Source organism: Orcinus orca, chromosome 15, assembly GCF_937001465.1.
Source record: "Orcinus orca chromosome 15, mOrcOrc1.1, whole genome shotgun sequence".
NCBI classification, from domain to species: domain Eukaryota; kingdom Metazoa; phylum Chordata; class Mammalia; order Artiodactyla; family Delphinidae; genus Orcinus; species Orcinus orca.
The window spans coordinates 42,788,950-42,815,815 of record NC_064573.1 but is presented as its reverse complement, the minus strand read 5'-3'; the positions used below and the strand labels follow the sequence as shown (position 1 = coordinate 42,815,815).

Sequence of the window (26,866 nt, the reverse complement as noted above, 5' to 3'; positions counted from 1 at the left end):
GTGAAGGAAACGCTGATCCTTCTCTTACCTCTGCAACTGCCGACCTAGAATCCCCTGATTTTTCTGTATTCTCTTTGACACAGAGACAAGCTAGGAGGCCACCGCTATGCCATAGAAAAGGCCATTATTTCTGAGTTAGGCCAGGGGCACAGTGGTTCAGTTTACAATTTGTGGTTAGTTTTTATTCTTGTAAGTTTTATGTTTAGGATAGGATTAACTCATAATTAATGTTAATTTTATATTATTCTAACATAAAAATTTTCCATTTAAATTTTGCTTGTCCTTTGCATTACTGCTACTCTACCATCACTATTGATAACTTCAGTTTTTGACCAACCTTTTGGCTACTCATTCTTATCTGGCAATGGAGTTCCAGATGATTCTCTGAAGCAAATCTAGTAAAGCAGTATTTCCATTAAACCTTTTGAGTGTGTTAGTTTATGTATTGCAGTTACCAGTTGTAAATACAAAGGTTAAATATAAGGCGAATATAGAGCTGCTTATTTCTCTTTTTTTGAGTGGAATCATGTTTGATTAGACTCATGTAAATTTTAAATTTTATTTAAAAAATTGAGAAACTATTGGTGTGTTTCTTTTTTTAATTAATTTTTATTGGAGTATAGTTGATTTACAATGTTGTGTTAGTTTCTGCTGTACAGCAAAGTGAATCAGTGACACATATACATATATCCACTCTTTTTTAGATTCTATTCCCATATAGGTCATTACAGAGTATTGAGTAGAGTTCCCTGTGCTGTACAGTAGGTCCTTATTATCTTTTTTTTTTTCCAGTACACGGGCCTCTCACTGTTGTGGCCTCTCCCTTTGCGGAGCACAGGCTGCGCAGGCTCAGCGGCCATGGCTCACGGGCCCAGCCGCTCCACGGCTTGTGGGATCTTCCCGGACCGGGGCACGAACCCGTGTCCCCTGCATCGGCAGGCGGACTCTCAACCACTGCACCACCAAGGAAGCCCATTATTATCTATTTTATATATAGTAGTGTGTATGTGTCAATCCCAGTCCCCCAATTTATCTCTCCTTCCCCATTACCCTCCATAAGCTTGTTTTCTACATCTGTGACTCTATTTCTGTTTTGTAAATAGGTTCACTTGTACCGTTTTTTAAGAGTCCACATATAAGCGATATCATATGATTGATATGTTTCTGATCACTAAAACAAAAAAAGAAAATGCTCACTAGACCCTCATTGGCATTTTAATAGTGACTGGTTTTACATATTGGAAGGGAAGCCAGTTTTATACTGGGACCAATAAAAGAAGAAAATAGGCCAATACAATTCATTAGAGGTATATACATACACTACAAAACAATTGTGGCACATTCTTAACATGCTGGATCGAATTGCCTGGTGCTCTGAAGAAGGACTTATGGATTTAAGTTAATTCTCTTTGCATGATCTTTTATATAAATCTTGGATATTGTGCTTTTAATAAATTTCCATTTACAGTGATGATATGTTATTTTGGTGTACTCCAACTGAAGTTGGAGAACTGCTACACTTTTAATAATCCCAGTTGAAGTCTTAAAATTAATAAACTTACTCCAGTGTCCATTGGTCCACAACACCTCTTCTTTCAACATATGCTGTTAACTGTAAAGGGACAAAAAGTGACCCCACCCAGCCAGCACCTCAGCACCTAACCTGTCCGGGCACCATCTGGAAAAAGGCTCTGTGTATCTAGTACGGCACCTGGAGAGTTGCTTCACAGCATGTCCTTATCCTGGCCCAGTGGTATGCACCTAATTCCCAGGTGGACCGTGTCTTTCCACCCTGTCCCACTATTCCTATTGCTTGTGCAAAAGATCAGAAGACCAAATACAAACAGAGGAGGGAAAAGAGGAACACAAGCACTGCATAAAACGTATTTATTCTAGCACTTTCTTATAGACAGTAGTTGTTTACTTCAACATCTGAGGCCACCACTGGTCTTTCACATGGTGCAACTGATATGGATTTGGATATAATGTCAAAAAAATGACACCCACAACCTTTACTACTATGCTATTTTTTAAGAGGAGAAGTTGTTCTTCAGTTTGAGGCACAGAAAAAGAGCTCTTACCATTAATTTTCCCAGAAATTTCTTCATAAAATTCATACAGTAGCTGTTGTTGCCACTCCAGATCATTGGAGTTTAACCTCTACCATAATTTCTGTGTCTCTTTTTCAACTGACGTATCTTTCAAATTGTGAGGGCATAGGCTAGAAATAAATGGTGTGTTAGGCCTATTTGTATGCTTGAGTTGTCCATTTGTAAAGTGGGAATAACAAAGTTTACACCTGCTTTATTCTAGGGACATCTTTAATACTGTAAGATATTTTCAGTTACCTATGTTATGCCTTAAAAAAAATCAAGTCTGTTTTCACCATATCGTATATTATTTTCTGGATTTGGGAACTCAGAGTGTCAACCTAAGGAAACAAACAGCATAAATAAAACAGACTCAGTCCTACCTGTATATCTGACGCTATAATGGGAAAAATCTGACACCTGTAGCCTTGTGTAGTAACCACAAACATAGACTTAGGAGGCTGAGCTATGTGGTGCCAAACTCTGGCTCTGCCACATGGCAATTGTTCGACTTTGGACAAGTTACTCTCTTAGCCTAAATTTTGAAAAGGGGATCAGAAAGAAATGTGTCATTGAAACATTCAACTATACACACATATGTGTATAAACACACATGTATGTATATGAATGTATACATGGCTTAATTGTTACAATACTGACATATACATACATCCATATATGTACTTGGCATTAAACATTGTGCATGATTTGTAGTAATCAATCAAAATAGTATCTGTTGTTATCTTTACTATCTTCTAGCTTAAAGAAGACTTCCATAATGGGAGCATATTTATATACACTCGTGTACCAATAAAGTATATTTTTGCCTTCCCCAGGGGAAAAGACACCTTTCTGCTTTTATCACAGAAAGCAATCACATTTTTTTGGAATTAAAGCCTGAAGCATTGACATTATTCTGTGATAAAAGATGGATAGTTGTGTTCGTAATAGAAGAATATTCAATGGCAAATTGTTGCTGTTGTGCAAAATCACAAAGAGATCTTATATTTGTAAGCAATTAATCGTGGACTACTTTGTTAATATTGCTTCTAATTTTGTTTTAAACTACTATTTAAATCATTTATTGTTACTTATCTTTTCATCATTGTGACCTTGCCTCCCCAAATAGACTATGTCGCTTATAAATGTGCCAATGCTTTCCGAGTACTTAATGCCTTAATTTTTCTATCAAATGTGTCCATTTGAAATGTTGAAGGGTGCAGTGTAACTGCTTTCACTTCACTGGAAATCAGTTTACTAATCTGCAAAATGAGAGAACTGGGTCAGAAACCCTCTATGGTCCTTTCCCATTCTAGGCATGCCACGATTTCTTGTTCATTGAAGTAGAACACCCCAAACGTGGATTTGGTTCAAACATTACTCAGTTGTGCTGTCCACTGAAAGTTACAGAAATATTTCATGGAGTTATTCCTGGAGTCAGACAGCATGTTTTGAGAATATGCTGCAATGTGACTGTCCATGGTTGCAGAAAATGGCAATGGTCAGAAAGGCACGGGGACGGCTGCCCCTAACATGCTACCTGGGAAACCTAGCAACAAACAGCAGTGAGATTGCTTAGCAGGAAAACTGAGGACAATATTCAAGTATGAAAAACCAATTATGCTGAAACCAGAGACGAAGATTTAGGACCTTACCTGGGGGGGAACTCATAGGTCTTTCATTCAGCAAAACTTCATTTGTGATGGTGTTCTTCTCCCTTTAAGAAGAGAATCATGCCTCATTGTACCATCAAATGACACTTCAGATTGTGGAGGTGTGCTAACACCATTCAGATTCACATGTCGGATGCCTGTATTTCTGATGAACACTATGAATCTTTATTACTCTCGATAGGTTTATAGGTAGGAATTTTTAAATTGTCTTTGTAAATACAGAGATATGTATGTTTCGGTGCCATGGTATTTACCAGTGTAATCTCATCCAGTATTGAGGAGGCAGGGTCAAGGTGGTGGACAGATTACATTAGCAATGCATGTAAGTAACTCTCTCCTGGAAACTGACATCTCTGCTGTGGTCAAAGTAACCCAAAGGATCTGCTGCTTGCCCATGATGTGGAACCACATTTCTCAAGGAATGGTCCATTGACCCGCTGCATCAGAACCAGCTGGGGGACTGTTAAAAATGCAGCTTCCATAGCTCACTCCTGGCTCCCTGAATTGAAATACCTTGGAGTGAGGCCATTTTAATAAACTCCTCAGGTGATTCTGATGCTACATAATGTTCGAGAACCCTTGACATGAACAGAGTGACTTGTCAAAATCACAGTATGGCCATTTCACTCTTCTACCTAACCTCCTAACTGGCTCCGCTAAGCCACAGAAGCAAGTTGAAATTTTTTCACCTGTCAAATACAGCTTTCGTGATATAACCTCTGCCTAGGTCTCTGGTTTTTTTCTCTCCTTACCGCCTGCTGTGTGCTTAAAATTGCAGCAACAGAACTGCTTGTAGACTTGAACAGAGCATGCTGCTGCTTGCCTCCTTATCTGTGCTCACCAGGTCCTCTCTCTGGAATGCTCTGCCCTTCTGTCTTTTATTCCAGATTCCCTCTATTTGGAATGCTCTTTCTTTCTCCTCCCCTTCATTACATTCCACCTGGGCTAAGTCAGCACCAATAATGATCTTTCTCTGTATAGATTGGTCTTATCATCTTGAGTAACAAAAGTAATGCTATTTTTCTGTCCATCTTACCTACTTGGCCATGAAAGGCCTTGAGAACGCAGAATAAATATGTAAGTGAGTTTGGTGGCAAGCAACAGAACTCAACTCAATAAATTAATCAAGAAAAAAGAGGAAGCACTGGTAAGATACTGCATAGCTAGGAGATAAATAGGAAGTGTGTCAACTGTACTTAGGAAGGACAGACACCAGGGAAGCTGCAGATCCCAGCAACAGGAACTCCTACTCAGGACAGGGGAGGGCAATGAGGGCTACAAAGCAGACACATGATTGGTGGCCCCACTGAGGTCACGTGAGATGAAAAGTCAATTCTTCCAAAGGAAGAGGATGTGGTGCTGTTACTGAAAAAGGTTAGGAGATACTGGGCAGACAAAAACAACAGCTTCCACTCCATTGAGTCTTTTTTTTTTAATACATAAATCTATTTATTTATGGCTGTGTTGGATCTTTGTTGCTGCGTGTGGGCTTTCTCTAGTTGAGGCGAGCGGGGGCTACTCTTCGTTGCGGTGCGCAGGCTTCTCATTGCGGTGGCTTCTCTTGTTGCAGAGCACAGGCTCTAGGCGCGTGGGCTTCAGTAGTTGTGGCACACGGGCTCAGTAGTTGTGGCTCGTGGGCTCTAGAGCACAGGCTTAGTAGTTGTGACGCACGGGCTTAGTTGCTCCACGGTATGTGGGATCTTCCTGGACCAGGGATTGAACCCATGTCCCCTGCATTGGCAGGCAGATTCTTAACCACTGCACTACCTGGGAAGTCCTTCCATTGAGTCTTGCTCCTGCTTGTGTCCCCAGAGTCTAGTGAGGAGTGTGACACCCGGTAGGCTCTCCTTGGATGTTTGCTGAATAAACAAAGCCAGAGATAACTAACATTTATTTAATACTACCTGCCAGGCAATGAGCAAGGGTTTCAACATTATTGCATTTGACCTCTCACAACAGTTCTACAAGTAAACATTATCTGTGTTTTGAAAATGAGGAAACGAAATCAAAGAAGTAACTTGCCAAGATCACGCAGCAAGAGAAAGAGCTAGGACCTTGAACATGTACTGCACTGCCTTCCCCCAGTGAGAAATATATAATGCTTTTTCTTCATAAGAAGTATAACATTTCTTTTTTCAACAATATCCCTGTTTAGTTAACAGTGTCTTAGAGATACCTCCCATGTTATCCCAGGGAAGGCCAGTATTGCATAGTGGTTAAATTCGTAGGTACTGAGAGAGATTTCCTGGATTGGACTCCCAGCTCTGCTTTTTACCATGAATGTGATCTGAGGCAAGTTTTTAACCTATCTGCACCTCTGTTTCTCTGGAAAATCAGGAGGACAAAATTAGTTACCTATGTCATAGGGTTACCTCAAGGATCAAATTAGTTACTATATATAAAGCATTTAGCTTAATACCTGATATATAGTTAAGTGCTATAAAATTTTGCTTGGTCTTTTTATTACTGCATTGCCTTCCACAGAATGTGTGTACCATAATATATTTAATCATTCCCCATGGAAATTTTGTTAGCTGCATATTTTTGATATTATAGACAATGCTTCAAAGAACATTTCTGTTTGTATCTCCTTGTTATATGTTTGTCTACACATTAGCTCAATGATTAGAATTATTGAGTTAAAGGGTGTATGTATGTTAAAATTAATTTTTATCTATTACAGTGCATATACAGCACAAATATCAAGATATGCAAAAGATCATGCAATAAAATTACTTCTTCCCATTCTTGCTCCCCAGCAACCAATTAGTTCCCCTCCCTTAAGGCAATCACACTTATTCATTCCTTGTGTATAGTTTTAAGGATATTAATATGCATATGCCAGTACACATATGTGTGTGTGTATGTATGTGTGGATGCATGCATATGGGCTTTAAAAAATATAAATAATAGTATTCAATACATACAGTTGTGCTCCTAAAGCCTTTTTCACAACAATATATGTTGGAGAGCTTCCTTTGAGGAGAGTTACAGAGTTGCTCTTCTTTTTTAAAGACTGCATAGTATTCCATTGTAAAGATGTACCATAATGTATTTAATCACTCTTGTATTGGTAGACATTCAAAGTATTTCTAATATTTTGCTATTACAAACAGTACTATAATAAACATCCCTGTCTTTTCACCCATGTGCATTTTTAAAATGAAACACTACAAACGGGCCTAAAAATGGCAAGCTGCACGTTTTTTGGGGGTGGGGAGATGACTGCGTTGGGTCTTTGTTGCTGTGTGCGGGCTTTCTCCAGTTGCGGCGAGCAGGGGACTACTCTTCCTTGCAGTGCGCGAGCTTCTCATTGCGGTGGCTTCTCTTGTTGCGGAGCACGGGCCCCAGGCATGTGCGGGCTTCAGTAGTTGTGGCTCGAGGGCTCTAGAGCGCAGGCTAGTTGCTCCGTGGCATGTGGGATCTTCCAGGACTAGGGTTCGAGCCCCTGTCCCCTGCACTGGCAGGTGGATTCTTAACCACTGCACCACCAGGGAAGTCCAAGCTGCACATTTTTAAATGGTGCTTTATCTGTTTGTTAAGTAAATTTACCATACTTTACAAAAATGTTTTCCTATTATGGACATTTAGATTTCCTCTAAGTTTCCGGTATGAACAATAAACTTCAAAGAATATAGAGACGTCTTTCTCATATCTTCAGCACTACTTAAAATTGTAAATTCATTTCTTTTCATTACTCCTGGAAGGAACTAAGTAAGGAAAGTATGTATTTTTTCTGGCAATTTTATTCTCCTTTTAATTTAGTGAGAGATTCATCAGCCTTCTTGATACCAGAGATGTTGATTATAGGGCTTTCAAATTTCTTTTGTACTAACCTATACTTCTGATGCCTTTCAGGGCCTAGAGTCTGGATTGTAAATTCATTCTCTGGCTGATTCCTCCATCATCATCATCATCATCATCATCATCATCATCATCATCATCATCATCATCATTACTGTCAATTTTATAAGTCTATTAAGAGCCTTATAAATAATATCAGATGTTTAATTTTCATCTATCCTCCCAGGTCCCAGTTTCCTGCCTTAATTTATCTAATTTTTATCTTATTCTTTTCTAAGATTCTTAGTACTTCTCATCTCTACACAAGTGCCTTAGTGAAAAACACACGGATTTTAAAACAAAAGATCTGGTATTAAAGTATGGATCTGCCACATATTTGCTATGTGACCTTTGCTAAGTTACATTCTCTGAGCCTATAAAATGGGAACATATAATATCTATCTTGTGAAATTAGTATTGAATCACATATATAAAGATAAATACATGTATCAGCTCCTACACGCAAGGCTCCTCCTACACTTCCCATTCATTATGTCTACTCTTAGAGTAGCCGCCACAGGAGAAATAGGAAGGCCAATACCGCAGACTATGAGAAAATCAAGGAGATGGTAGTATGAGATGGATGTGGTGTAGAAAGTCACCAAACTAAGACCTGAGATTTGAATTAGAGGAGCTGAGAGTTGTGGGTGTTGGTAGGAAGTGTTCAAACAGAGCAAAAAAGCATGTATAAAGGCGCTGAGGTCAGAAAGAGCTTGGTACAGTCAAGAAATTATAAGAAGTAGAGAAATTTAGGACCATACAGAATAAGGGAGAGAATGATAGCAGATGGGGCCCACAATGGTATTTTGGGAGGCCCTATTGTTGGCCTATCCAATTTCCTTATCTTCTCTTTCCCAGTAAAGAACCCCTAATTGTATTGGTCAGACAACTGAAGAGCCAAGCCCGGTGGAGTATATTATGAGTTTAAGCCAGTTAGAGTACCCTCATTATCCTCTGCTGGTGACTGGTTTAAGAACCATAATGGGGCCCAGTTTAGACAAATAGGATATAAGGGGAAGTCTGCAGAAGAAGGCCCCTAGGAAGTGTTTTCCTCCCACTTTAAAAGGAGAAGGAGCTAATAGAAGGAAACTCTATCTTTCCTTTCTGTTTTTGGAGATGGTTGTGTGTAGATGTGATTATTGGAGCACTTCCTGCCATCCTTCTGCCATGAGGAAGACACTACTGATACACTGGGGATGGCAAAGGGCTGAGACCTTAAGGACATCTTTAACTGCTGAGCCAACTCTGGAACTGCTTCGCTCTGGACTAATTTACATATTAGATAATAAATACCCTTATTGATTAAGGCGCATTCAGTTGAATTTCTATTCCCTGCTGCTGAAGGTATTCTACTGATTATAGTTGTGGAAGGAGTAAGATCATGGAGAGCTTCGTAGATCATGCTAAGTATTTGAAATGTAATCCTAAGGGTTATGGAGAACCATTTAAGTCTTTTGAGCATGGAGTGACACAAGATAGGATATCTTTTCAAAAGGTCACTTTAGTTGCGATGTGGATAATAGATTGGACAGTGGCAATTGTGGATGCAGGTGGAGCAGATAGGAACTATTGCAACAGGTCACACAAGAGAACACAGTGGTTTAAAGTAAGTGGTGGCTGGCCATGGGAATAGAGAAAAATGAAACAATTCAAGAACTGTTGAGAGATGTATTGGAGGCAGAACTGTGATTGGGATTGATTCAATGTGAGTGAAGACGAGGAAGAAATCAAAGATGGCTCCCAGGTGCCTGGACTGAGCTACTAGGTAGATTATGATGGCATTTACTAAGAGAGGAATAAACAACTGGAGGTAGAACAGGTGGGAAGTCACAATAATGAGTTCATTGTTGGCGGTGTTGAGTTGAAGGTGCCAGAAGCAACCAGGTGATTATATCAAGCAAGCAGGTGGGCATTTGAGTGCCTAGAGGAAAGATAAAGAGTTTGGAATCTAGATGGTAACAGAATCTATGTGATTTTTGAGATTCTTAGGTAGGGAATGAGTGATCAGAAGGGAAAAGATCCCAAGACAGAATCCTACGATCCCTAGCACTTAGCTTTTCCATGGAGCAGGGGAGTCCAGTGAAGGAGACTGAGAAAGAAGGGCCAGAAAGAAAGAAGGAAGGCCAAAGCATGTTTCTACAAGGAGGGAGCAGTCAGCACTGACAAATGCAGTTGAGAGGTGAAGCAAGAAAAGGACTGAAAGGAGTCTATTCGATTTATCCACATAAAAGCCACCCACCACTGACACTGATGACGAAGCAGTTTTTGGACAGATAAAGTGGTCAGCTCAGAACCCAGGTTAGATGGCATAATGATGGAGTAATTAAGAAATGAAGACCTAAAAAGTAGAGAATCAGGTCAAGAAATTTGGCCTTAAAGAAGACATAGTGTAGGAGCTGAGGGAAATGTGGGACCAAGGGAAGGTTTTTGTTTATCTTTTACAGGTAGCAATAGCTATCTTTCCTTCACTCCTATACCCAATTCATTAGCAAGCCCATTTAGGTTTTTGTCTAAAATATATCACAAACCTGTCCATCTCTCACCTACTACCCAGATGACTCCCTGGTTTGGGTCATTATTATCCTCACTTGGATTCATTCAGTAGCCTCCTAACTGGTTTCTCTGCTTCCATTCTTATTTTGTTCCTGTCTTTTCCAAACCACACAGCAGTGGAATTAAATCAAACATGGCACCTGAAAAAAAAAAAACAAAAAACATGGCACCTGGAATAAAACCCAAGCTCTTGGTCTTGCCCTGTAAGACTGGGTATGATCAGGACCGTCTCCTACCTCATCTCATGCCATTTACACCCCTGGTCCCTCATGCTCCAGCCCCACACCCTGGTTTTTGTTGTTGTTCTTGCCTTGCTCACTGTTCCCAGAGCTTAGCAAGCTTCTTCCTAAATCTCTGAGTGGCTGACTCCTTTTCATTATTCATGACTCTACTCAAATGTCACCGCATCCAAGAAATCTTCCCTGACCTTCTTACCCTCCCCGCCCCCATCCTCACTCCCTGTTTTATCTTCTTTTTGGCTCTTATCAGCTGAAATGAACTTGTTCATTTATTTATTTATTGTTGATTACTTATATCTTCTCATTAAAAGTAAAGTCTGGGGAAAACTGGGTGAAGTTTATAGGCTTATTATGTATCATTGTTTGTGTGTATTGCATATGCATATTATGTATTACCATGGATTTTTTTAAATAAAAAGAGCGTGGGGCTTCCCTGCTGGCGCAGTGGTTGAGAGTCCGCCTGCCGATGCAGGGGACACGGGTTCGTGCCCCAGTCCGGGAGGATCCCACATGCCGCGGAGCGGCTGGGCCCGTGAGCCATGGCCGCTGAGCCTGCGCGTCCAGAGCCTGTGCTCCGCAACGGGAGAGGCCACGACAGTGAGAGGCCCGCGTACAGCAAAATAAATAAATAAATAAAAATAAAAGCATGAATTTATATCTCCCAGAAAAAAATGTTTTTAAAGTAAGTTCTGTGAGAACTGGGATTTTGTTTGCTTGTTGGGAACTGTGTCCCCATCACCAGAAAGGAGTCTGGCATGCAGTGGGCATTAAAGCCTTATTAAATGCGTGAATTAATAAATGCTATATTTGGTCATAAATATTCAAAAGAGGATGGAGAGGGGAATACAAACAACAGCAGGAGATTCTAAGGCGACGAAACTGGACGGGGTGGGGGTCGGGAGGGTCCTAGGATTTTAGCACTAGAATCCCTGTCCTAGCGGTAGGATTCGAATCCAGGTCCCAGAACTCTTTCCACTACTGCATGCTACCTCTCCATTTATGCAGTGTTGATTACATGACGGAAGTGGTGATTAGCACTTTCTTAGGAGACGCTCGTAGATCATCTTTGTGGCCTATTATGATTACAACAGTGCAGGACCCATAGGACAACCACCTTACAAATGGGTGTTCTCTGACTGCCTTCAAACGGGACCACGCCCGCACTTTCATTCACTTGCTACAGTGGTTCGCAAGGAGGAGGCGGGCGATTGCTTGGAAGACTCACTGCCCGCCCAGGTCCTCAGCTCTGCAGTTGAGGTGTCAGGTTTCAATCCTCCCAGGGCCACTGGACGTCGCGGCGTGCCCGGTGCGGCGGCCGCCTCCGCCTCCAAGCCTAGACTTAGGCAGCGAGCGAAGGCTCACTTCAGACGCGCGGCCGCGCACTCGGCCTGCCGCAGACCGAGGCTGGGCTCCGCGGCGGAGGCTGCTTCGGGGCTGCGCTGGCTGCGCGCTCTGGGCGGCGGCGATCGCGGCTGGGCCGGGACTTACTTCCTCTACCGCAGGACAACAAAACAAGCCGGCTGCAGGCACCGGGCTCTTGGCAACGGTCTGGGCCGTAGGCGCAGCGATGGGCTCCGTGCTGAGCAGCGATAGCGGAAAATCCGCGCCCGCCTCGGCCACCCCGCGGGCCCTGGAGCGCAGGGGGGACCCCGAGCTGCCCGTTACGTCCTTCGACTGCTCCGTCTGCCTCGAGGTGTTGCACCACCCCGTCCGGACCCGCTGTGGCCACGTGTAAGTGCCAGGGGAGCTGGGTTTGCGCGCCCACCCCCTGGGGAGGGCGATGTTAGCGGAGCCGTTGGGGATCGGGGGGTTCAGAAGCCGGCGCTTGAAGGAAACTGCTGCAGGGAGAGACCTGGACCCGTCGAGTGCGGACCACGGGGAAAGTGCCCTGCCGGAAGGTGACACAGGATTTCAGGAGGAGAAAACAGCAACAAGCGGGCCCTGCAGCCGCCGTAGAGCCGCCTCCTCCCGCAGCCCAAGTGCGGAGTCCCTGGGACGGGAATTCCGGGCGCGAGAGCCGCGGGGAGCAAGGGCTTGCCGGCTGAGGAGAGTGCGCTTGGCTGGAGAAGCAGCAGCCGCCTGGGCCCAAGGCAGGGGCTCCCGCCGAGCGCAGTTCCCGCTCCACTCGGTTAATCGGGCGGTGCTTCCTTCTCCGCCCGGAACCGGGGTCGGTTTTGTTTTGCTGGCTCTGTGCACGTGTTCTAGAACGCCCGCGAGGCTGGGCTCTTGAGCAAACAAGGATCTGTGCAAACTGTCCTTCCATCCCCACCTCCCTTTCCCAACACAGACGCCCAAACCCCTCAAAGATCAATCAAACGTCCAAGTGACTTGCTGTAGTCGTTAGAGTTGAACAAGCCGCCAGGGCTGGGTCTGCGGCTTGAACGTTACCCCCAAGCCCGTAAATGCAGCAGTTAAAAACACAGCCAACCGAGTGAAGGAGGTTGCAGACTACCTGCCTTACGCACAGCCTCCCCATCGCGGTAGGAAGTAGAGATAAAAATAACTGTCTTAGAAACCACGTACACACCAACTAAAACTCGCTGTTAGCGCACATCCGTGGTAGTTTCTAGGAAGAGTTTAAAAACAAAATCCCTTTATAAAATTGGCACGTCCTTAACGTGTGCCTGAGTAGTAGTAGGGGTTGGATCTGTGAGTTTGTGTTCTATTTGCTTAAAAGCTTTCTTCCCGTGGATGCGTGGGTGTGTGACTGTGTGGGTGAGATTGGTGGGGGGCGGGCGGGGGAGGGGATTGCATAGAGCATGAATGGAAACCCACTTAATGTCTTCTCTGGACCGCCGACTAACTAGTTTGATGAAGCCCCGAGGCAGTAAGTGCTTTCTGGCTTACCAGGAAAAAAGTATCATAAATCATGAATGCAAGTGCGCAAACCGTCTTTAAAAGGACTTAGGTGGTCCTTGACACCTATAGCCTAGTATCTGAGAAGCAGTTTTCAATACTGAAAAGCCCCCCAGAGAGCCAGGGAGAAAAATCTGCAGCCCACACAATGTTTAAAGAAAAAGTGTCCCTGGGCATTCTTTTGTGGCCATATTTTCAGGGCCTGTTGTTTCAGCTCTGTACTTTAAACTCAAGGCTAATTTAGCTCCTGTCTGATTACTGAGGTTGTTTCCCAGCTGTCCAGATGTAGCTCATTGACGTAATTCCTCAAGGCCAAGATGGAAGCTAAGATGTTATTGCGTTATATGAAATACATTGATTAGTTCAGAGCAGTAATAACCTCAGGATACCTAGCCTACATTTAAATTTAGTCTGTATTAGTATTAAAACTTTTAGGTTGCACCAAAGACACACAGTGGGCCTCAAGTCTTGGAAGATTTTCTTTTGTAGAACTGAACTGGGCAGCTTTGCTATTGGAGATTGTTATCTGATTGTTTTCCCTGGTTTGGATTTTGAATGCTATAACTTTGTGCAGTGTTTTGCTTCTGCTAAAGAGAAATATAAATTTGCAAAATGTTGAATCCTTTGTTTAATCTTTTTCTTTGTTAGAGTGAATAGGAAACCAGCAACTGGAAAAATAGTCGTGAAGTAGCACAATAAGGGCTGGACAAATTGCCTTCCCTCACTTTACTGTTCTTTGTTTTGACAAATCTATGTCCATTGTTCTGGCCGGGGGCAGAATTTCCATATTCCTACTTTTGGCAAATTTACTTGGGCCTCTTCCACTTTGTAAATGTTAACTGGAGTCCCTTCTGCTTTTGGGGATGGTGAGCCTTCCTAACACCGTTTGTACTTCCTAAATGAATTACTCTCTTCCATTGAACTTAAATTGGAAAATGAGGAAATGCAAATGAAACCTCTATATTATCCCATACTTGAGCTTATTTCCAAACTTGCTGAACTAGGTTGTTTATGCCAATTTCTGTTTATAAACTAGTTTCAAGTCAAGCAAGTATATGGCAACATACCTTGAATGAATATGTATATATGTATTGTGATGCAGTAAAACTGTGAGAGCTTCATAGCCACTAACCAGCTGTGTAATCACCACTTTGGTTAATCTTTTTGAATCTCAGCTTCTTCATTTGTAAAATAAGGTGAGTAATGGAATTTTTATGAGTATTTAAAGTGTAAAAGTAGCCCATAATATAGGCTCAAAACATTTCTTTTGTTGTTGTTGTTTAACTTTTATTGGAGTATAGTTGATTTACAATGTTGTGTTAGTTTCAGGTGTCAAAACATAGTTTCTATTTCCATCGAAGTCATTCTGTAAAGCAAGCAAAAACCCATGAACAGGTTTTATTTCTTTTAAAAATAATTAATTAATTTACTTTTGGCTGTGCTGGGTCTTCGTTGCTGTGCGCGGGCTTTCCCTAGTTGCGGCGAGCGGGGGCTACTTTTTGTTGTGGTGCACGGGCTTCTCATTCTGTTTTCATTGCGGAGCACAGGCTCTAGGTGCTCGGAGTTAGGGAGTTGTGGCTCTCGGGCGCCACAGCGTAGGCTCAGTAGTTGTGGCGCATGGGCTTAGCTTCTCTGCGGCATGAGGGATCTTCCTGGACCAGGGCTCGAACCCGTGTCCCTTGAGTTGGCAGATGGATTCTTAACCACTGCGCCACCAGGGAAGCCCCCAGGTTTTATTTCTTATCTCTATGCTTCTTTTGGAATAAAACTGGGCCACAAAAGATAAGTCTATGACATTTCCAAGATGTCCCAGATAGCCTTACTTTTAGCTTAGTTCTTTTTTCATTTGGTGGACTTTAATTTAAGAAGTTCCATTTTAATGTCTGTTATTTCAAACTGACGTTATTCATATCTCAGTATCAGTTGTAAAAGTAGATTTGGGGGAAAAGACTTCCTACCTCTGCCTTTTTTCTATTAACAGTGAGCTGGGAAAAGAGGGAGGAGATGAGTTGAAACTGCATAAGGGAAACTAAAACGGAATCTGATTTACATTTAAAAGAAATATTCAAGAAATTTGGTATGGTATATATCGAGGGAGACAAAAGTCGAAGACAGAGATACAGGGGAACAGAGTTTAGCTCAGGAGGAAGTTAATGAACTCACAATTAAGCCTGTTGAATGTACACTAGTCTGATAGAGAGACATCTAAATGGAAATGTCCCAGAGGCACTGGGAAAGTGGGTTTAGGGACACAGCTCAAGGCTGGAGCTAAGGGAGTTACCAGAAAGGGTCAAGAGGTTGAGAATGGGCCTAAGAGAGCTAAATACAAACCAGAGCAGACCATACAGTACAAAGAGCCACATCGCCATAGACCTGAGTTGGGTTGAGTTGCTCCAAGTCACAGAATTTGCCATTTTTTTAAATGAAACTGTTGAAGATAATTCTGAAGTGCTTTCTGGTAAATGGATTAAAACGTTCCATTTGTGGTAAAGTATGAGCATCAAATTCATGGTTCTCTAAGTAGAGTCTGAGGGTTTCCTGATGTGTTTTAAACTGACCCAGAAATAGACATCAGTGCTTTCATTCTTTTTTTTAATTTTAGTATATTTTATTTTATATTAAAATTTTTATTGAGGTAAAATTGACATATAACATTATATTAGTTTCAGGTGTATGGCGTAATGATTCAATTTTTGTAAATATTGCAAAACCACCAAAAGTCTAGTTAACATCTGTCAGAATACATGGTTATAAAATTTTTCTTTCTTGTGATGATAACTTTTAAGATCTACTCTCTTTTTTTCCTAATTAATTAATTTATTTATTTTTGGCTGCGTTGGGTCTTCGTTGCTGCACGCGGGCTTTCTGTAGTTGCGGTGAGCGGGGGCTACTCCTCGTTGCAGTGCGCAGGCTTCTCATTGCAGTGGCTTCTCTTGTTGCAGAGCACGGGCTCTAGGCACGCGGGCTTCAGTAGTTGTGGCACACGGGCTCAGTAGTTGTGGTGCATGGCCTTAGTTGCTGCGTGGCATGTGGGATCTTCCCAGACCAGGGATGGAACCGGTGTCCCCTGCATTGACAGGCGGATTCTTAACCACTGTGCCACCAGGGAAGTCCCAAGATCTACTCTCTTAGCATCTTTCAAATAAGCAAAACAGTATTATTAACTATAGTCACCATGCTGTATATTACATCCCATGACTTACTTATTTTATAACTCAAAGTTTGTACCTTTTGACTCCCTTTACCCTTTTCACTTACAAAGCCCACAGTGCTTTCATTCTTACAGGAGGTATGCAATCCCAAAGACTTCTTTTTCACCTAAGATTAAAGCTACTTATCCTATTATTTATTATAGATATTTATACATATTTTCTATCAGTGAGGATTCTCCAGAGAAACAACCAATAGGTTATATATAAATATATGGAGAGAGAGAGAAAGATTGATTTTAAGGAATTGATTTACATTATTGAGGATAATCACTCTACTTGAAGTCAACTGATTATAGATGTTAACCACATCTACAAAATACCTTCACAGCAACATTTGCTTAAGTGTTGAATTAAACTGAGTACTATAGGCTGGCTAAGTTGATACATAAGACTAACTGTCACATCTTTTCAACAGGCTTTTAAGGGTTATTAAAATCTGGTGATAAAACCAAAAATTAGATCATTATCAGGCTTCACTAGAAGACACTTCAGAATTCTCTTAAGAAGCCTGACTATCAGGCAGCCATGCACACACCTACATGTTGCTCAAGCAAACAGTAGGAATCCACAGTTTTCTTAAAATTAAAATCATTGTTCATTTAGCTTTATCATTTTAGTTTGCCGTGGATTGTTTGGTTAGACCTACTATTGCATGGAGTTCATTCGTTTTTTGATCCAGCCAACGTGGCCTGCTCTGTGCTGAGCACACAGACACAAAGGCTTATCCTTTTGGAGTTTGCATTCTTATGAGGAAGATGGACAATAAACAAGATACAGGTGTTAAGTATGTAGTTAGTTATATAGTGTTAAGGATTAAACAAAATAAGACAAAGAAGTGAGATAGGAAGTATATGGGAGTTGCAATATTCGGATATTTAGAGAAGTGCATCTTAAATTATCTGTTGTAAAGAACCTCTGAAGTATTTTGTTTTAATTTCCAGCCCACCACAGACCACTAATTTTATAAAATAAAAAATGTATTGTGGAAAAATGAAATTTAAAAATACCAAAGATAGGGAGTTCTCTGGCAGTCCAGTGGTTAGGGCTCGGTGCTTTCAGTGCCGTGGCCCGGGTTCCGTCCCTGGTTGGGGTACTAAGATCCCACAAGCCATGAAGTGTGGCAAATAAATAAATAAATATATATATATATGTATATGTATATATAAAATACAAGCCGTCATTTGAAAAATTGTTATTAGATTCAACAGCATAATATTACTGTCAGATTCCTATACAGTTTTCTAAATATTACTTCTCTCAATTTCTATTCTTAGTTAAGCATGGACTCTTAATAAACAGGGCCTGATTTTGTACAGTGTTGGTCCAGAGGAAAGCAGGAGGTGAGGAAGCTAGTTTGACTGGTGTGGGGACATTTATAAGAAGTTTGCCTTTTCCTCTGAGTGAGGATTTTGAGCAGATTCATGGCTTGAGCTGATTTAAAAGCATCTGTCGGGCTGCTGAGAATAGTCTGTAGCGGGAGGAGCAAGCTGAGGAGATTGAGTTCAGAGGCCACCGTAGTGATCCAGGTGGGAAAGGATGGGACTAGCATGGGGACCGTGGAGGTGGTGAGAATAGTAGGACTATAGACATATCTTTGAAGGTGCCGGTAACACTATGGATTTGATGCGGAGTGTGGAAGAAAGTGAAGAATCAAGGATGGCTGCAAAGTGCTTGGCCTTAGCGAAGGCTGGAGCCGCTCTGAGATGGGAGAGACTAAGAGGACGGGATGAAGATCATGTTTAAGTCAAGAGTTCAGTTACTGACAAGCCAAGTTTCAGACAACCGAGTGGAGCTGTTGAGTGGACAATTGGATATGTGAGCTTGGAGTTCAGAGGAGCTGGGCTGTAGGTAATAAACTTGGGAATCATAAACATATACTCAATATAAATCCATGGGACTGGATGAGCTCATCAAGAAGTTAAGTATAGTTAGAAAAGAATAGAGGTCCAAGGACTGAGCAGCGGTGCCCACCGATATTTAGAAGCTGGGACATGGGGACTTCCCCGGTGGCGCAGTGGTTGACTCCACACTCCCAATGCAGGGGGCCCAGGTTCGATCCCTGGTCAGGGAACTAGATCCCACATGCATGCCGCAACTAAGAGTTCGCAGGCTGCAACTAAGAGTTTGCAGGCCGCAACTAAGGAGCTCGCCTGCCGCAACTAAGACCCGCAACCAAATTAATTAATTAATTAATTATTTTAAAAAGAAGAAGAAGAAGAAGCTGGGACATGGAAGCCAGCAAAGCAGCAGCCAAAGGAGAGGAAGGAAACCCCCAGGTGTCCTGGAGGCTGAGTGAGTGCAAGAAGTATTTTCTGGGGAAGAGCGACCCGCTGAATCCAGTGCTGCTTTAAAGGTCAAGTACGTGATAGAGATGGAGAGTAGAGAAAGCCCTTTCATGAAGTTTAGAGGCAAAGGGAAGAGGGAAATTGGGCAATAGCTGGAAAAAAGTGGGATCAAGAGAATTTTCTTTTAAAAGAAGAATGGAATCTTTTGTATGCTGATGGAAATAAACCAATAGTGAGGGAAATTTTGATGCACAGGAGAGAAGAGAAAATTGCGGGCCTAGGAGTTACAGTGGGGGGCTTGGCCTTAGGCAGGAGAATGAACAGTTCATCCATTTAAGAGGATGTAGAATATTTAAATGGGCACAGATGCAAGTAGTTGAATTGAAGTAGTGGGAGCTCGTGGAAGGTTCCCATCTGATTGCAACTTATGTTGACATAATATTTGACCTGTGATTTGATTTTTTTTGAAGTATAGTTGCTGTACAATATTATATGTTACAGGTGTATAATATAGTAATTCATAATTATTAAAGGTTATACTCCATTTAGTTATAAAATATTGGCTATATTCCCCGTTTTGTACAATATATCCTTGTAACTTATTTTATACCTAATAGTTTGTACCTCTTAATCCCCTACCTCTAAAGTGCCCCTCCCCCTTCCCTCTCCCCACTGACAACCACTAGTTTGTTCTCTGTGAGTCTGTTTCTTTTTTGTTATATTCTCTAGTTTGTTGTATTTTTTAGATTCCACGTGTGATATACAGCATCTGTCTTTTTCTGTCTGACTTATTTCACTTAGCATAATGCTCTCCAAGTCCATCCATGTTGCTGCAAATGGCAAAATTTTGTTCCTTTTCTATGGCTCAGTAGTAGTCCATTCCTTTTCTTCATCCATTCATCTGTTGATGGACACTTAGGTTGCTTCCGTATCTTAGCTATTGTAAATAATGCTGTTATGAATGTTGGGGGTGTGTGTATCTTTTCAAATTAGTGTTTTCATTTTTTTCAGATATATACCCAGGAGTGGAATTGCTGAGTCATAGGGTAGTTCTATTTTTAGTTTTCTGAGAAACTTTCATACCATTTTCTTACAGTGGCTGCACCAATCTACATTCTCACCAACAGTGTACGAGGGTTCCCTTTTCTCCACATCCTCTCCAACATTTGTTATTTGTGTTCTTTTTGATGATAGCCATTCTGACAGGTGTGAGGTGATATCTCATTGTGGTTTTGATTTGCATTTCCCTCATGATTAGCAATCTTGAGCATCCTTTCATGTGCCTGTTGACCTGTGATTTGATTTTAAGATGAAATCATCCAGGCCCCTGATGCTAAAACAAATGTATATAGAATGCTTCCTCCTTCTAATGTACTTGGATAAGCATCACTTAAAATAGGATGATTGGAGTCTTTTGTACCATCAAGACCCAAAACTCTTGAGAGCCGTTGCTCTAATAAAGGAATGCTACTTTCCACCTTGCCACTCCTTTAAGGTCTGGCTCTTAGTAGGTGTTAAGTATTTTGAATTAATGAATGACTCTAAGACAAAATTTGGGGGACTCCCCTGGTGGTCCAGTGGTTAAGAATCCACCTTCCAATGCACGGGACGCGGGTTTGATCCCTGGTCGGGGAACTAAGATCCCACGTGCGTACCGCAACTACAGAAGCCGTGTGCTCTGGAGCCCGGGTGCCACTACTGGAGGGAAGCCCAAGTGCTGCAACCAAGAGCCTGTGCATTGCAATGAAAGATTCGTGCCTCAACTAAGACCCGATGCGGCCAAAAATAAATTAATTAATTTTAAAATAATAATAATAAGACAAAATTTGGGGCTTCCCTGGTGGTGCAGTGGTTAAGAATCTGCCTGCCAATGCAGGGGACACGAACGGGTTCAAGCCCTGGTCTGGGAAGATCCCACATGCCGTGCAGCAACTAAGCCCGTGCACCACAACTACTGAGCCTGCGCTCTAGAGCCCACAAGCCACAACTACTGAGCCTGCATGCCACAACTACTGAAGCCCGTGTGCCTAGAACCCGTGCTCCACAACAAGAGAAGCCACTGCAATGAGAAACCCGCGCACCAAAACAAAGAGCAGCCCCTGCTCGCCACAACTAGAGAAAGCCCACGTGCAGCAACGAAGACCCAACGCAGCCAAAAATAAATAAAAAATAAATTTATTAAAAAAAAAAAGACAAAATTTGGATACTTTGGTGAGCACAACTTTGGACAACCATTTCATAGTGCCAGCCAGCTGGTGCTATGGAGTTTGAGTCATAGATAGGAGTCCCATGATAGTTTTTGAACTCCCTTTTATAGGGTTACTCATCTGTGCCCGTATTACCGAGAATTTTAGAAAGATGTAATAAGCTGGCCTGAAATTTGCCTCATCTGGTGGTTGGACTGCTCTGTGTTACTTAGCAACATTAGTGTTGTCGTAGGCACATTAAATATTAGTGATCTATTAAATTACGTATTCTCCAACAAACAGAACCTAAATAATGTTGCAGACTGAGTTTTACACCAGGATTCTCTTTAGCACCTGACTACTGGTCCTAGGACCAGCAGCACTGCAGAATCTCAGCCCCCAACTCAAATCTGCTGAATCGCAATCTGCATTTTTACAAGATGCCCATGTGATTTATATGCATTTTAAGATTTGAGAAGTACAGCCTCAGATAACCCTATGTAATTGACAGTAAGATACTGCAAGTTGAGCACAGTGTTTGACGGTTATAGAGAGGCACCCCTCTAAGACTGTAGATTAAAGGAAATAAAATTTTCCTTAGGGGGCTAAATATAAAAATCAACATGTAAAGGAGTGTAGAGATATGCAGAGTCAATTTTTGGAGGCTGAATGATTCCCAGGATGGACTTTGAGCATGACCTAATTGAATACATAAACACCTCCAAGGAAATCTTGAGGGACAGTGGCTAAAGGCCTGTGCTCTAAGAATAGCTGCGCTTGGGACTGTCCAGGCTGATCGATCCATCATTGGATCACTGAAGAGGGAGACTGGTTGTGTGTGTATGTGTGTGTGTGTATTGTCCTATACTGGAGTATTTTAGCCCGAGACTCTCATCCTCCCTTTGAATAACAATTGCAACTCCCCTTATTCTATTTATATGTTCCAGCTCCCCAAAGGAGCCCAAGATTTTCATTTACCTTCATATTGGCCTGCCCACAGTGAGGCAGCCCAGTGTTGAGAACATAACGAAAATGTTCGACCGACCACACGTTGCCAAGGGCTTCTTCCAGAACCACATTTAGGGACCACCTCTGGCTACTTATTTTGCCTGTCTAGCCCTAGGCCCCATGGAGTCCCTAATACAGCCCTTTCCTCTTTAATTCTCCTATACTTAGGGTGCAGTTTTCCCCCTTAAGATTGTGTGCATAACTTTACCCAGTGTCCTCAGCAACCCTTTCCCCATTTTCCTCCAATACCTTGCCGCCCTTTCCTTATATGAGTTTTATTGCTAACCACTTAATTAGAGAAACAGAAAGGGGTTAATAAAATAAACAATGGGGGTGGGATAATTAAGTTCCCACCTGGTTTTAAAGTTCTTAGAGTCATTATCTGGTTCCTGATTGATGTCATCAGAAGCTGCAAACTCAGCAGGGGGGAGGCAAGGGGTGTGAGTGAGCGAGGAGTTTGGGTATCTACAGGAAGGGGCACCGACCCATGTGGCCACATGGGAAATGAGTCCAGAGTTGCAGGAGACTTAGCTTTTCAAGAGAAGCCAGAAATTTGAATTTGTGTGTGAAATCTGATTTTAAAGCTATGACCACTTGTGCTTCCACTGCAGGGGGCACGGGTTCTATCCCTGGTCAGGGAACTAAGATCCCGCATGCCACAAGGCATGGCCAAAAAAAAAAAAAAAAAAAGGCAACAACAACTCATTCAGAATTTTTGAAAACATTAAATCAGTCTTTTAAAAAACTGCAGTTGACTTCTATCTTTTCCCTACATTCTCCTAATTCTGATCATGTCTGTTGGATTAGTCAGTCTCAGCCTCCTTATGGAGGGGGAGAGGGGGACAGACAAATGGGAATTTCTTAGCTCTGGGGTTTATGTTCATTTTTACCCCTTGGGTTCTTCCAGAAGGATACAACACTTATTTATTAATGGGAACATTGGGCACTGCCCAGAAAATTCCCCTTTGGCCCATTCCTCATAACTGATTTAGTTATTTCAATCTACTAACCATTTACTGAGTAGCTACTCTGTACCTGGGGCTGTGTGGGAGGGACCCCTACAGGATTCTGAATGGTTCTGTGCTGTGTGTATTTCTGTGATTCTCATGCAGTGTTGTTGTTACTGACCTGCCGTCACTGGGGCATTTTTTGTTTAGCTGGGTTGCGTTTCTCAGCTTTATTGAGGTGATACAGTACATAATTGTATACAATCATATAACCACCACCACAAACAAGATCTAGAACAGTTAGTTCCATTACCCTAAGAAGTTCCCTCGAATCCTTTACAGTCAATCCACTCCCCAAACTCCTGGGCCCCAGGCAACCCCATCAGCTTTCTGTCACTGAGCTTTGGAGCCATACAGTAAATAGTCTTGTATTTGACTTCTTTCACTTGGCATAATGGGGCATATATTTGTTGTCATTTGGTATATTGTAAGCCCTTTTGCCTCTGCTTCCTAAATCAACCGTAAATCTGACTGTCCACTTACACTGTCTGCTGCTCCTTTGCTGGGCTAGGCCACCATCCTCTCTTGAACCAACGCTTACAATGGAATTAACACTGGTCTCTGAGCCGTGACTCTCGTACCTCTGTAATCCATTCTTCACAGAGGAGCCAGTGATCTATATAATGTAAATCAAGTCGTATCACTCTCCCACTTAAGACCCTCCAGTGCCTTCCCATCACGCTTAGCTCTGGCTTTGTGGTTGGTCTCCTACCTACCTTACTGTCCCACATGTTGCCAGTTACCCTCCCCTGGGCCCCCTGCATTTCAACCACGCTGGCTTTCTGTACCTCAGCAAAATGGTCCCTGTTTTCAGCTGGGAAAACCATTCCCAGATCTTCCCAAGACTGATGCCTTCAATTGTCATCTGAGGAACCACCCATCTTACTGCTCCCTCTGCCCCACCCACTCAATTTTTGTTGTCAACTGTTTTATTCTTCTCAGAGCATTTATCGTTTGCCAGTCTTTTTGTTTACCTTCTCATTTCCTCTCTCCTCCTTCTAGAACTCTTGAGAGCAGGGACCTCGGGCACTGCCATGGTTTCATCTCTGGCATGTCAAACATTGGCAATCATAAGCTATTAGTGAAAATTTCTTTAGTCAATGCATGCTTGTATGGTTGGGTGTGGGGAGACTTGTGCGTGTTTTATAAATCTTCATTATAACCATGCAATAACTGTTCTTGCTAAAAGCCACACGAATTCATTTTTTTACTGTTTTGTTTTCTCTCCCTTCAGCCTTATATTATCTTTCAAATTGTTCTGTGCTCTTTAAATTTATTTAAATAATCATAAATGCAAAGTAATCTTTTCCTCACACTGAATTTGGATGCTCTTAAAAATATCATTTTAAAAAATGTTTTTCTCTTCAAATCACATTCTATTAAATATTTCAGGTCTCTCATCCTCCAAGCATTTCCCTTCCCGGTTTTCCAACTAAATTTTTCTGAAAAGTAAAGAAAATTTAAGTCATAGTAAGGTGGTTAATTTTCCCTAACATTTTATTATGAAAAATGTCAAACATACAGCTAAGTTGAAAGAATTGTACAGTGAACAACCATATATCCATACGTATTTCTACAATTGTTAATTTTACCGTATTTGCTTTTACCTCTCACTTTATCACATACCTATCCATCCATCAATCCATCTTATTTTTTTGATGCATTTTAGAGTAGGTTACAAACATCAGCACACTCTACTCCTTCTCATATCAGCATGCATAATATTAACCAGAGTTCACAGTTTGTTTATGGGATTTGCTAAAGGTAAATTACACAGAGTGAAATGCATACATCCTAGGTATAACATTTGCAGAGCTTTGACCAATGTTTAGCCCAAACCCCTAACAAGATATAGAATAGTCTCATTACCCCCATATGGTTCCCTTATGCCCCTTCCCAGCCATCCCCGTCCGTGTACCCCCATAGGCATTCACTGTTGTGTTATGTTTTTTCCCTATCATAGATCAGTTTTACCTATTCAAAAATTTCAAATAAGTGGAATTACACAAGATGTACTTTCTTGTGTCTGGCTTCTTTTTTTAAATTTTATTTTATTGAAGTATAGTTGATTTACAATGTTGTGTTAGTTTCTGGTGTATGGCAAAGTGATTGTTACATATATTTATATATATTCTTTTTCATATTCTTTTCCATTATGGTTTATTACAGGATATTGAATACAGTTCCCTGTGCTATACAGTAGGACCTTGTTGCTTATCCGTTCTATATATAATAGTTCGCATCTGCTAATCCCAAACTCCCAATCCATCCCTCCCCCACATCCCATCCCCCTTGGCAACCACAAGTCTGTTCTCTATGTCTGTGAGTCTGTTTCTGTTTCGTAGATAAGTTCATGTGTCTGGCTTCTTAGTATGTCTCTGAGAGTCATCCATGTTATGGTGTGTGTCAGTAATTTGTTCTTTTTTATTGCTGTGTAGTGTTCCATTGTAGGAATGTGCCATGGGTTGTTTATTCATTTTCTTGTTGATAAATATCTGGGTTATTTCCAGGTTGGGTCTACTGTGAAAACATTCCTTCTGAATACAGATGGACATATTTTTTAACTTCTCGAGTAAAACGTGGGCTTGGTACTGCAGGGTCAAGGGGTGCCTGTAATTTTGTTTTATCAGACACTACCAGACCAGTTATCCCAAGTGGTTGTAGGTAGTTAACTTTTTAAAAGAATTGTTTATTGTGTAGGTAATAAGGTTATATGGTTCACACTTAAAATTCGACAGTGAAAATACCCTTCTTCTACCATATACCCCTTTCTCTCCCATTCCCATTTCTCTAACAGGTAGGTAAATGTTCTTATTCTCTTTACCCTAGATGTTTTTACACATCTGCAAACCTGTAAGAAGCTCACACTCTATACACACTTCTACACTTTGCTTTCTAAGAGGTTTTAGTTTAGAGTTATCTTGTCTCTGTGCCCTGTTGTATAATATATATTAACTAAAGCTGAGTAGCCCTGTGAGGATTCTGATTAGACAATTCAGAAAATGATCGCTTGTATACTTTTCATGCCAAGGTGCTAGGGTAAGGATGGTAGATGCTTCAGCTCTCATGACTTGAATTTGATAACTGTACCTTTAAGGAGAGAATGTTCCCCTCAGATGTTTTGAACTAAGCAGTTCTGCAGTCTTGCTTCTGCACCCCAGAAAGTGAGACTTGAGGTGCAGCAGCATCCAGTACCTTTCCATGGTAACACTTCTAAAGCTGTGGTTTTTATATACTCATAATCAGTAAGTTCAATCTGTTCCAAAACACCTTGATCTTGATGTGTTTTCTCCAGTTCATAATCACTTCTATTAAAAGTACAGTTAATTGACTAATCTACCGGATTTGAAACTAATATTCTCACATAATGCAACGACATCTATATAATGCTCATTTGAGAGTTTCATGCCACAGATAACACCACTGTACAGACTTAGTGGTGGGGGGGGCGGTTATAGGGAGGGACTTGATTTTTAAAACGCCTCAATAAACTGATATAGCCACTATGGGGAACAGTATGGAGGTTCCTTAAAAAACTAAAAATAGAACTACCATATGACCCAGCAATCCCACCACTGGGCATATACCCAGAGAAAACCATAATTCAAAAAGATACATGTACCCCAGTGTTCATTGCAGCACTGTTTACAATAGCCAGGACATGGAAGCAACCGAAATGTCCATCAACAGAGGAATGGATAAAGAAGATGTGGTACATATATACAATGGATTATTACTCAGCCATAAAAACAAACAAAATTGTGCCATTTGCAGAGACTTGGATGGACCTAGAGACTGTCATACAGAGTGAAGTAAGTCAGAAAGAGAAAAACAAATATCGTATATTAAGCCATATATGTGGAATCTAGAAAAACGGTATAGATGAACTTGTTTGCAAAGCAGAAATAGAGACA

The 26,866-nt window shown here is 41.6% G+C and overlaps 1 protein-coding gene across 2 annotated transcripts in view; it reads left to right on the top strand.

Moving 5' to 3' along the window:
• Positions 1–11,461: 11,461 nt before the first annotated feature.
• The window catches only part of RNF125 (ring finger protein 125), a 41,374-nt gene continuing 25,969 nt past the window's right edge, over positions 11,462–26,866 (top strand). The window contains exon 1 of one of the 2 annotated variants that reach the window (XR_007471682.1): positions 11,462–12,129. Coding sequence is in view for 1 of the 2 variants with exons in the window: in XM_004273716.4 (XP_004273764.1) it covers positions 11,966–12,129 (164 nt within the window). In the remaining variant the exon portion in view is untranslated. The remainder of the gene's footprint in view (positions 12,130–26,866) is intronic. The other variant, XM_004273716.4, reaches the window with a different exon arrangement.